Source organism: Ceratotherium simum, chromosome 16, assembly GCF_057802395.1.
Source record: "Ceratotherium simum simum isolate JZ-2026a chromosome 16, ASM5780239v1, whole genome shotgun sequence".
Lineage (NCBI taxonomy): Eukaryota > Metazoa > Chordata > Mammalia > Perissodactyla > Rhinocerotidae > Ceratotherium > Ceratotherium simum.
This window is the reverse complement of record NC_141915.1, coordinates 9,033,767-9,046,307: the sequence shown is the minus strand read 5'-3', so window position 1 is coordinate 9,046,307 and position 12,541 is coordinate 9,033,767. Positions and strand designations below refer to the sequence as shown.

At 43.7% G+C, this 12,541-nt stretch overlaps 1 protein-coding gene across 2 annotated transcripts in view; it reads left to right on the top strand.

The window, feature by feature from the left end:
• USP43 (ubiquitin specific peptidase 43) overlaps positions 1-11,876 on the top strand; it is a 64,934-nt gene extending 53,058 nt beyond the window's left edge. The window contains exon 15 of one of the 2 annotated variants that reach the window (XM_087440422.1): positions 8,682-11,876. In XM_087440422.1, coding sequence (XP_087296548.1) covers positions 8,682-9,769 — 1,088 coding nt within the window. In that variant the 3' untranslated portion in view covers positions 9,770-11,876. The remainder of the gene's footprint in view (positions 1-8,681) is intronic. The other variant, XM_014789796.2, reaches the window with a different exon arrangement.
• The last annotated feature ends 665 nt before the right edge of the window (positions 11,877-12,541 follow it).

The following is a 12,541-nucleotide window of genomic DNA, read 5'->3' as shown; positions in this document are numbered from 1 at the left end:
ACCCCGTTCCGTAGCTGCCCCGAGCCCTCGCCTCTGCCCCGAGCGTCCCCCTGCGTACAGCACGTCCCCGTTGGCTGTGCTTCGTAAGGGGCTTTTTGTGGCCGCGGTCATTGCTCGTTTTTGGAGTTGCTCCCATCTTCCGTGATGAGAGCGGTCAGCTGTGGGTGAGAGGCTTGCGTCGTGGGTGCATGCGACTCTAAATGTGTGCGACTATCCTTGTACCACGTGGGTTGCGTGTTTCAGTTGAAGGTTTCTTCAGCGAATGCAGGCATCTTGTCAATCAAGGCACCTTGATGGTACAATGACAGATGACTGAGTGTTTCCTTTCTTTTTATTGTGTTAAAATACCCATAACAAAGTTGACCATCTTAACCATTTTTTAGTGTACGGTTCAGTGGTTTTAAATACATTCACATTATTGTCAGCCATCACCACCGTCCATTCCTACAACTCTTTTCATCTTGTAAATCTGAAACTGTATGCCTGTTAAACAATATCACCCTATCCCCGCTCCCTGCAGCTGCTGGCGACTGCTTTCACACTTTCTATGTCTCTGATTTTGACTGCTCTAAGTACCTCATAAAGTGGAATCATAACTATTTGTCATTTTGTGACTGGCTATTCAGGGTCCCTTGAAATTCCAAATGCATTTTACGATAGGTTTTTCTATTTTTGCAAAAATCCTCATTGGGATTTTAATAGGGATTGCATTGAATCTGTAGATGGCTTTGGGTAATATTGACATTTTAATAACATTAAGTCTTCCTAGCCATGAATATGGGATATATTTCCATTTATTTATGTCTTTAATTTCTCTCAGCAATGTTCTGTAGTTTTCATTGTACAAGTCTTTCACCTACTTGGTTAATTCCTAAGTATTTTATTCTTTTCTATGCTATTGTAAATGGAATTGTTTTTATAACTGACGAGTGTTTCTTAAGAAAAAATACACAACCTTACTTATATGTATGTTCCCTTTAGAAACATCGAAATTTGGGAAAGAATTAGGAAGAAAGTCAGTCATACACAGCACCCCCACGGCCCCCTCTACACCTTGCCATCTTACTGTTTTTTTTTTTGTTTTTTTTTGTTTTTTTTTTTTGTTTTCCATGCAATTTTTAATAATTCAATGAGAAACATCAGTGTTTGCTTTTCAACAATTATTCCTCCTTACAGATAAGTTTTTGTTCTTTTAGTTTATAGTGTATACTAATTACATTTTAAATTTAAGCATGAATTATTTATAATCCAGAAAAATGTGCCCATTGTTTTTCTTTTCTTTTTTTTTTTATTTATTGTAGTTACTTTGGTTTATACCATTGCATAAATTTCAGGTGTACATCATTGTTCTTCTCTTTCTGCATGGACTACATCATGTTCACCACCAAAATACTAATTACAACCCATCACCACACACATGTACCGAATTATCCCTTTCACCCTCCCCCTCCTCCTCTGGTACCCACCACTCCAATCTCTGTCCCTATGTGTTTGTTTATTGTTGTTATTATCTACTACTTAATGAAGGAAATCATACGGTATTTGGCCTTCTCCCTCTGACTTATTTCACTTTGCATTATACCCTCAATGTCCATCCATGTTGTCACAAATGGCTGGATTTCGTCGTTTCTTATGGCTGAGTAGTATTCCATTGTGTATATATACCACAGCTTCTTTATCCATTCGTCCCTTGATGGGCACTTAGGTTGCTTCCAAGTCTTGGCTATTGTGAATAAGGCTGCAATGAACACAGGGGTGCAGGTACCTTTGCAAATTGGTGTTTTCAAGTTCTTTGGATAAATACCCAACAGTGGAATAGCTGGATCATATGGTAGTTCTATCCTTGATTTTTTGAGGAATCTCCATACTGTTTTCCATAGTGGCTGCACCAGTTTGCACTCCCACCAGCAGTGTATGAGAGTTCCCTTCTCTCCACATCCTCTCCAACACATGTTGTTTCCTGTCTTGTTAATTATAGCCATTCTGACAGGCGTGAGGTGATATCTCATTGTAGTTTTGATTTGCATTTCCTGATAGTTAGTGATTTTGAACATCTTTTCATGTGTCTGTTGGCCATCTGTATATCTTCTTTGGAGAAATGTCTGTTCAGGTCTTTTGCCCAATTTTAATTGGGTTGGTAGTTTTTTTGTTGTTGAGATGCATGAGTTCTTTATATATTTTGGAGATTAAGCCCTTATCAGATGTATTGTGTGCAAATATCTTCTCCCAATTGTTACGTTGTCGTTTCGCTTTTTTGATGGTTTCCTTTGCTGTGCAGAAGCTTTTTAGTTTGATGTAGTCCCATTTGTTTATTTTTTCTATTGTTTCTCTTGCCCGGTCAGATGTGGTGTTTGAAAAGATGTTGCTAAGACCGATGTCGAAGAGCGTACTGCCTATGTTTTCTTCTAGAACTTTCACAGTTTCAGGTCTTACATTCAAGTCTTTAATCCATTTGGAGTTAATTTTTGTGTATGGTGTAAGGTAAGGATCTACTTTCATTTTTTTGCATATGGCTATCCAGTTTTCCCAACACCATTTGTTGAAGAGACTTTCTTTTCCCCATTGTATGTTCTTGGCTCCTTTGTCAAAGATTAGCTGTCCATAGATGTGTGGGTTTATTTCTGGGCTTTCGATTCTATTCCATTGATCTGTGTGTCTGTTTTTGTGCCAGTACCATGCTGTTTTGGTTACTATAGCTTTGTAGTATATTTTGATATCAGGGAGTGTGATACCTCCAGCTTTGTTCTTTTTCTCAGGATTCCTTTAGCTATTCGGGGTCTTTTGTTGTTCCATATGAATTTTAGGATTCTTTGTTCTATTTCTGTGAAAAATGTTGTTGGAACTTTGATAGGGATTGCATTGAATCTATAGATGGCTTTAGGAAGTATGGACATCTTAACTATGTTAATTCTTCCAATCCAAGAGCACGGAATATCTTTCCATTTCTTTGTGTCTTCTTCAATTTCTTTCAGAAATGTTTTATAGTTTTCGTGTACAGATCTTTCACCTCTTTGGTTAAGTTTATTCCTAGGTATTTTATTCTTTTTGTTGCAATTGTAAATGGGATTGTATTCTTAATTTCTCTTTCTGCTACTGTTGTTAGTGTACAGAAATGCAACTGATTTTTGTATGTTGATTTTGTATCCTCCAACTTTACCTTTTTCGTTTATTCCTTATAAAAGTTTTCTGGTGGATTTTTTAGGGTTTTCTACATATAAAATCATGTCATCTGCAAATAGTGACAGTTTCACTTCTTCCTTTCCAATTTGGATCCCTTTATTTCTTTCTCTTGCCTGATTGCTCTGGCTAGGACTTCCAGTACTATGTTAAATAGGAGTGGTGACAGTGGGCATCCTTGTCTGGTTCCTGATCTTAGAGGGATAGCTTTCAGTTTTTCACCATTGAGGATGATATTAGCTGTGGGTTTCTCATATATGGTCTTTATTATGTTGAGGTACTTTCCTTCTATACCCATTTTATTCAGAGTTTTTATCATAAATGGATGCTGGATCTTGTCAAATGCTTTCTCTGCATCTATTGAGATGATCATGTGATTTTTGTTCTTCATTTTATTAATGTGGTGTATTACGTTGATTGATTTGCGAATGTTAAACCATCCCTGCATCCCTGGAATAAATCCCACTTGATCATGGTGTATAATCTTTAACGTATTGTTGCATGCGATTTGCTAGTATTTTGTTGAGGATTTTCGTGACGATGTTCATCAGTGATATTGGCCTGTAATTTTCTTTTTTGTGTTGTCCTTGTCTGGTTTTGGTATCAGGGTAATGTCAGCTTCAGTAGAATGAGTTAGGAGCTTCCCCTCCTCAATTTTGGAAGAGTTTGAGAAGGATAGGTATTAAGTCTTCTTTGAATGTTTGGTAGAATTCACCAGGGAAGCCGTCTGGTCCTGGACTTTTATTTTTGGGGAGGTTTTTGATTACTGTTTCGATCTCCTTACTGGTGATTGGTCTATTCAAATTCTCCACTTCTTCTTGATCCAGTTTTGGAAGGTTGTATGATTCTAAGAATTTATCCATTTCTTCCAGATTGTCGAATTGGTTGGCATATAGTTTTTCATAGTATTCTCTTATAATCTTTTGTATTTCTGAGGTGTCTGTTGTAACCTCTCCTCTTTCATTTCTGATTTTACTTATTTGTGCCTTCTCTCTTTTTTTCTTGGTGAGTCTAGCTAAAGGTTTGTCTATTTTGTTGATCTTTTCAAAGAATCAGCTCTTGGTTTTATTAATTTTTTCTATTGTTTTTTTGGTCTCTATTTCATTTATTTCTGCTCTGATTTTTATTATTTCCCTTCTTCTACTGATTTTGGGCTTTGTTTGTTCTTCTTTTTCCAGTTCCTTTAGGTGCATTTTTAGATTGTTTATTTGAGATTTTTCTTGTTTGTTGAGATAGGCCTGTATCGCTATAAACTTCCTGCTTAGAACCGCTTTTGCTGTATCCCATAAATTCTGGCATGTCGTATTTTCATTTTCGTTTGTCTCCAGGTATTTTTTATTTCTTCTTTGATTTCTTCGTTAACCCAGTCGTTGTTCAGTAGCATTTTGTTTAATCTCCATGTATTTGTGGCTTTTCTGATTTTCTTCCTATAGTTGATTTCTAGTTTCATACCGTTGTGGTCAGAAAAGATGCTTGGTATTATTTCAATCTTCTTAAATTTATGGAGACTTGTTTTGTGGCCTAATATGTGATCAATCTTGGAGAATGTTCCATGTGCATTTGAAAAGAACGTGTATTCTTCGGTTTTTGGATGGAATGCTCTGTATATATCTACTAGGTCCATCTGTTCTAAGGTGTCGTTTAAGGCCAATGTTTCCTTATTGATCTTCTGTTTGGATGATCTATCTGTTGGTGTAAGTGGAGTGTTAAAGTCCCCTACTATTATTGTGTTACTGTCTATTTCTGTTTTTATGTCTGTTAATAATTGCTTTATATATTTAGGTGCACATACATTGGGTGCGTAGATATTTACAAGTGTTATATCCTCTTGTTGGATTGTTCCCTTGATCATTATGTAATGCCCTTCTTTGTCTCTTTTACAGTTTTTGTTTTAAAGTCTATTTTGTCTGATATGAGTACTGCTACCCCAGCTTTCTTTTCATTGCCATTTGCGTGGAGTATCTTTTTCCATCCCTTCACTTTCAGTTTGTGAGTGTCTTTAGGTCTGAAGTGTGTCTCTTGTATGCAGCATATATATGGGTCTTGTTTTTTTATCCAGTCAGCCACCCTATGCCTTTTAATTGGGGCATTTAGTCCATTGACGTTTAAAGTAGCTATTGATAAGTATGTACTTACTGCCATTTTTAACTTTTTTATTTTTTTCCTCAGTGTTTAAGTAGTCCTTCTCTGTTCCTTACTTCTTCTATACAGAATTGATGGTCACTTTAGTTTGACCTCTGTCTGAAAGCTGTACTCTTTAACTACCCTCCTCCCTCCTTTATGTTTTTGATATCATATCTAACCTCTTTTTTGTGCATTTGTATCCATTACGTTCAATCATTGAAATAGATAATTTTTCCTATTTGTGGTCTTCACTTTTCCCCGTAAATCAGTCCCTTTAACATTTCTTGTAACACTGGTTTCTTGGTGACAAACTCCTTTAATTTTTGCTTATCTGGGAAAATTTTGATCTCTCCTTCCATTTTGAACGATAACCTTGCCGGGTAGAGTATTCTTGGCTGTAAGTTTTTTCCTTTTAGCACTTTAAATATATCGTGCCATTCTCTTCTAGCCTGTAAGGTTTCTGCTGAGAAGTCAGCTGATAGCCTTATGGGGTTTCCTTTGTATGTAACTTGACATTCTCTTGCGGCTTTTAGGATTCTCTCTTTATCTTTAATTCTGGACATTTTGATTATGATGTGTCTTGGTGTGGGCCTCTTTGGGTTTATCTTGTTTGGGGCTCTCTGTGCCTCCTGTACCTGGATGTCTGTTTCCTTCCTTAGGTTAGGGAAGTTTTCATCTATTATTTTTGAAATAGATTCTCTGCCCCCTTGTCTCGCTCTTCTCCTTCCGGGACACCTATAACACGGATGTTAGTGCGCTTTGATGTTGTCCCAGAGGTCCCTTAGACTGTCCTCACTCTTTTTAATTCTTTTCTCTTTTACCTGTTCACCTTGGGTAATTTCTTCTAGTCTTTCTTCCAGCTCACTGATCCGTTCTTCTGTATCCTCTACTCTGCTTTTGAGTCCCTCTAATGAGTTTTTCATTTCCAGTATTGTATTCTTCATTTCTGATTGGTTCTTTTTTATATCTTCCATTTCTTTGTTGACATTCTCACTGAGTTCATCTATTCTTCTCCCCAGATCAGTGAGCATCCTTAACACTCTTAGTTTGAACTCTCTGTCAGGTAGGTTGCTCATTTCTGTTTCACTTAGTTCCTTTTCTGGGGTTTTGTCCTGTTCCCTTACTTGGAATGTATTCTTTTGCCTCCTCATTTTGCCTCTTTCCCTGTGCTTGTGTCTACGTATTAGGTAGGTCAGCTACGTCTCCTGCTCTTGGATAGGTGACCTTATGTAAGTGATGGCTTAGGAGGCTTCCAGTGTGCTTCCCTCAGTTCTCAATGTTCCAGGGGTGGCCCCTATGTGGGCTACGTGTGTCCTTCTATTGTGGCCTGTTTGCTCTCCCTGTAGGCGCCCAGGGAGGCTGAGTTATGCTCCTGGCCAGCTGTTGTAATGCTCAGCTGCTTGTAGTTGTTGTGGGCCCTTCAGTCTCTTTATCAGGTGGGGAGCCCCAGCACAGTTGGCTGTAAGTTCTAATACCACATTTCTGTTGCAGTATTTCTTTTAAGTGAGTAGGCCCCCAGTGTGGCAGGTTGTTAGGCTCAGGGCCTTAGAATTGCTGTAAACCTCTAGCCTATTAGGTCTCTTGTCAGCTCTCTGAGGATTGCAGCTGGGTGGGGCTGGCCTCAGGCACAGGAGCACCCAATTGTTTCAGGCTTTGGAAGGTGGGGCAAACCTCCTATGTGGGTCTTTGAGAAGCACAAGTCTTCTGCAGCTGACAAGCCCTGCCGCCCAGAGGTCCACACACACAGTCAACACAGTCCTGCCCCGTGTGAGCGCCCCGACCTCCCCAAGCGGACCCAGTCTCTCCACGGCGGGAGCCCCACACACTCCGCCACCACCCCACACTCTCCACCCGCTCCTTGTGCACACCCTGCCCCGCTCAAGTCAGCTCAGTTGCCAGGCTGCAGAAAATCCAGTCACCAATCTATGCAGGCCCACACGTTGCCTGAGGGCTTGTTGTTGGGTGGGGCCAGTCTCTAGGGTGGGCTGCCTGCCCTGGCTGAGCTGGATTAAATCGGTGCTCTAGCGGGTGGAGCAGACCCTGGGCTAGCTGGTCTCAGGGAAAACTCCAGTGGCGTCTGTGTCAGCACGCTCACACCAGGCCACAACAATGGCCGCCGCCAATGTCCCAGTCCCTGGAGAGGTCTCACCCCTCACCGAGATGCACTCAGGGCCTATTAGGTGAGTCTCTTGTCACCAAAGCAGTGTGCACCTTTCTTTCTGGTGATTTTAGGATGCTTTCTGGAACGGGTGAGTTTGTGCGCGGGCCCTTTAAGAGCCAGTTTTAGTTTCTTTGTGAACCGGGTTTTCTGGGGTGCTCCCAATGCTTTAGTAGCAGGCAAGGTCAGATATTATGCCACTGGTGTCGATTGTGCTGGGTCCACAAAATGCCCACAGCGGGGGTGCTCCCCGGCTCAGGGCCCCGCGCCTCCAGGGAGGCTGCGTACCTGTGAGCTGCTCCCGGCGGCCGTGACGCTGGCGGCTTGTGAAGGCGGCGTTTTCCTCTCCAGAAGGGAGTCTCTGCCTCTTCCACCCCAGTTAGGATTGTCCGTTGTTGCAGGAGTTCCTCTCATCCAGTTTTCAGTTCTGTCTCAGGGGTAATTTTTCCACGAGTAGTTGTAAATTGGCTGTGTCCACGGGAGGAGGTGAGTTCAGAGTCTGCCTACGCCGCCATCTTGACTCCGCCTCCGCCATCTTACTGTTTATTTCTCCATACTTGTTTGTGCGTTTTCACATGCATGCATCATACACATACATGTGCATATATGTGTGTATATTTTTCCAAGTTGGATTACACTATGTTTTTCTAGACTCTTTCTCATTTAACAGTATTTATCAAAAACGTCTTTGCCACTATATACAGATGTTGCAAAACACACAGTGAAGGCATATATGGCAGCTCTGATAAAATGAAACACAATTCATTTTTTTTTTAGCCCAGGGTAGGATATCTGAGATTCTTGCATTTGAAAGGTACAAGCACCTAAATTGACCTGGAAAAGCAGGGACTGTGGCTGAGCATTCTGTTTCACGGAAACATTTAAAGATGAATGAAAATGGTGTTAAATCTTAGGGCCAGATGCCTCAGAGACTGGGCTTGATCAGGAGTCTGTGCCGCCTGGGCATGGAGCTGCCTTCTTTGACCCTGGCTTGCCCTGTCGCTTCAAATACGTAAATGGAGTCTGTGGGACGTGGGTGTGAACGCGGATGTTCCTGAGGGTGGGAGCCATGTGTGTCTTGCTCCCTGTGTCTCCACTGCCCCGCGCAGTCCCTGACACATCGGGGGTGCTCAGTCAGTGTTGTTAGATGACTGGCGTCGCAGTGACTTTTACTGCAGCTGGAGCGATATTTGGGCACTGACGCTCTTGGTGTCTCTTTCAGGAGGGTTGGAGTCCAGGCCTTTGGTACAGGGCGTACGAGGCCGCAGCATCAGCATGAAGGCGCCCACCCCTTCCAGAGCCAAGCAGGGCGCCTTCAAGACCATGCCCCTCCGGTGGTCCTTTGGACCCAGGGAGAAACCAGTCGGTGCATCTGTCGAGTTGGTGGAGTACTTGGAGTCCAGACGGAGACCTCGCTCCACGAGCCAGTCCATCGTGCAGCTGTTGACAGGCGCTGCTGGTGGCGACGAGAAGTCAGCAGTGCCAAGGTCAGATGCCACCCTCTCTGCTAAGGGTGAAGATAGTGGGCGAGCCAGTGAGAGGGTACTGGCCGGAGTGCCCTGCCCCTCGGGCCCCCCCAGCCATGGTGCGGTCCCTGGAAACTCAGATGGTCTAAACACAGCGAGGAAACTCAAGGAAAATGCAAGCCAGGACATCAGACTTCCAAAACAGTTCAACCTGCCCCTCACGGTGATGCCCTCGATGGAGAATGAGAAACGAGCCCGGCTGGAGGGCCAGAGGACCACGAACTGCAAGGGCAGTGGCCAGGCGGGGGGCAGTAGCAGAGCACCCTCCCCCAAGGAGGCTCCAAGTGCCACGGCATTATCTAGAAACAGTGCAGATGGTCGCCAAAGTACCTTTGCCAAGATGAGGGCTAATGCAGAGGGAAGAGACTCAGAGACAGACAGAGTCCCCCAAGGGACCCTCACCCTTCTGAGGTCTGTGTTTTGGAAGAAGGAGAACAGGAAGAATGACAGGGCAGAGGTGGCCCCCCAGGCGTCCTCAGGCTCCCTGGGGAGTGGCAGGCTGAGCCCGGCCATGGATGGGCAGGCCCAGGGCTTGTCTCCTCCCCTCGGGATTCCAGGGAGCCTGGCCAGGGGCCCCGCCAGCCACCCGGAGAGGGACGTCCGGTCCGCGCCCAGCTCTCTCCGTCTCCCTCGCAAGGCTGGCAGGCCTACGAGGGGCAGTGCCCTTGGCACGTCACAAAGGAGTGTTCCTGGGGAGCAGACTTCTTTCGGCACCTTGCAAAAGGTGAAATACCACACTCTCTCCTTAGGTCGGAAGAAGACATTACCTGAGTCCAGCTTATGATGCTGTATTCCAGTCTCCTGTGACGCTGGCATTCTCACGACTTTGCAGTGAGCAGCTGTAGGCAGCCTGTGCTGAGAGTGGGCTTTTGGGGAGCCAGTTGTCTCGTGAGCCCTGAAAATAAATGTTTTTTGGTCTCTGCTTCTAGACTTCCGATACCTACTGTCCAGATATCCTGTATTGTTGGATGCTTTTATACTTCTGGCCACGAGAGGGTGCTGTTGGGTCAGTGTTACCATTTCAGGGCAAGAACTGATGTTTTGTTTAAATAAATAATTCCAGGGCCTGAGTACCTGTGCTAAAGAGTGATTTGGATGTGGCAAAACTTAGAGCATAACTCTGTAGGGAAGCCTAGTTCGTAAGAATCTTCAGTATCAAATCAAATATTGTCGTTGGCTTCTCCTTTTTATATCTTTTTTTTTTTTTTTTTTTAATTTAAATAGTGGACTTAAGAAAATCTTCTTTTCCTTGTAATGCTTCTCTGGGATAAAGCATAAAGATGCCAAAAAAAGTGGAAGTGACAGTAAGGCAGGATTCTAGGAGAGAGCGATGGGAGAGACATGATTGAGATTTTAGGAAAATACTTAATATATAACAAAATAATTGTATTAAAGTTTTTCAAGGTATTTAAAAAAGATAACTATTTTGATACTAGGAAAAAAAGTTCTTTTTTAAAAAATTTGAGTATGAGATCTATGTACAATTTTAATAAAAGCTCGTCAGTGAAATGTGCAAATGGCTGTCTGAATTATTCAAGTTTGACCAACAATCTTATTTTGATCCTGCTGCGTAAACTTGGCTCCTTGCTGTTGATATCAGAAAGTAGTTAGTTGAGTTGTTTCTGAAATTTTAAAGTCCTTTTAATTAAAATGGCGTGCTGTTTTCTAAAGAAAGAGAAGTCTCCTCAGGTCTCTTTCTGGAGGGAGGACCCGAGAGACAGAGCCTGTCTCAATGGACCATTAGTTGACTGTCCTGTTTCCTGGAGCCTCACACTCTTCCAAGCTCTTCATGTTCTAACAAATATCCTGTCACTTCTTTCTGAGAAGCTGCTAAGCCTGTCCCCAGGCCTGGGGCTCGACAGTTGAGGTTACTGGTGAGTCTGTACTTAAACAGTACATTTTCTGGAAATACTTGCTTTCTGATGGGAACCATTTGTTGAAGACACCTGACTCCAAAATAAGTTTTCCTCACATCCTGCATGACTCATTGGTATGTCTCTGCTACTTTTTTTTTCCTTAGGAAGGAAGAATGGGCTTTTTTTTTTTAAAGAAGAAAGAGGCTCTTCTTTGGAAAAGTGAGAAAGGCTACTTACTTTGGAGCAACAGTTTGAAGACAGAACTGAGATGATAGAAAGAGAAACCAGGAGGACCCGGCCCCGGACCCCAGAGGGCGATAGGTATACAGTAGACCTGCGTGTTTGCATTTCAAAAGACGCCCAGGCTCTCTTCAAGTCCTAGCTGCTGTGCTCCCAGGCGGTGTGGAAGACAGGGCTGTGCATGTCCTCTTGAGGTATAGGGGTCTTGGTGGTTTTTCCTCTGTTGATGCTCATTTGTCATATTTAGTTCCCGTGCGCTTCCTAAGCTCAGCCTCACTTCCTTTGTCCTCTAAGAGATTGGGTTGTCACGCAGACATGCACCCCCTTGCTTCTCCCTTCTAAGGCCTCAACCTCGGGAATACCCTTGGCTGTCATGGCGGGTCTCGATTGTTAGCAGTGTTTTCCGTGAAGTACCACAAACCGGAGCATTTACCCCAGGCTCGAACGTGGAGGTTTAGAAAGAGGCAATTACATGTGGACCCTGGTGAATATATCTGCCATCCCAGGTCTTCATTCAACAAGGATGCCTGAGGCCCCTTGGTATCTCCTTCCCTGAGGCTGGTCCCCCTCTAGTGGGACCTGGAAGGCAAGGCTGTGAGAATAGCACAGGACAGGGTTGCATCAGTTTCTGCCCAGATTGGGGGTGTGGTTCCAACCTTGGCCGTGCATCCGAGTGCAGGCTGCCGGCGTCTGCCCAAGTGATGCCTGAGGAGGAAGCATGGCAGAAACCCTTGGATGCTTTTCCACTCACAAAAATCCCCCGGAAATTTGTAAGTTGGAGTCAGAGGAAGGTTGAAAGCCACTGAGCCAGAGAGGAACATAGCCAGTGATGGAGCTGGCTCAATTTGGCAGAAAGGGCCTCCCCTTCCTCTGGAAGCCCAAGTACTCTGCTTGGGCCTGCCCTGCTCCTGAGGCGTGGTCACTGGTCTGATGGTGATGGCCCACCCCTGACTCCAGGTGTGTGGCCCCTTTTTCTTTATCCTCCACTCCTGCTCTTTGCCACTAGTGGAAGGAAAGGTTTGCAAGTCTAGACTCTTGGGCTGGGAGGCCATGCTGGTGGTGGCAGGAGCTCTGAGAGCCCACAGGGTCAGAGGAGAAAGATAGGATGACAAGAGGAGAGGAGATGATAATCTATAGGAGTTACATAATTACAGCTCTGGGGACAGAAGGAGAGGTATGTGCTAGCTACATCCTGCTTTCCAGATCAGACCAGCAGGATATCACCTGTGGTGACCTGGTACCAGCATGATCTCCTGAAGGAGGGTGAGGTAATCAGGCACCTGCTGACTTGATACCGTCTTGGAGCTGCAAAGATAACATTTAATAGTTACAGCTAAGTAATATTTCTATAGCACTTACTGCATGTGCAAGACACTCATCTAAGCACTTTACAATATTAACTTATTTTGTTCATAATAATCCTTTGAGGTAGATACCTTTGTCTCTGTTTTACAGATGAG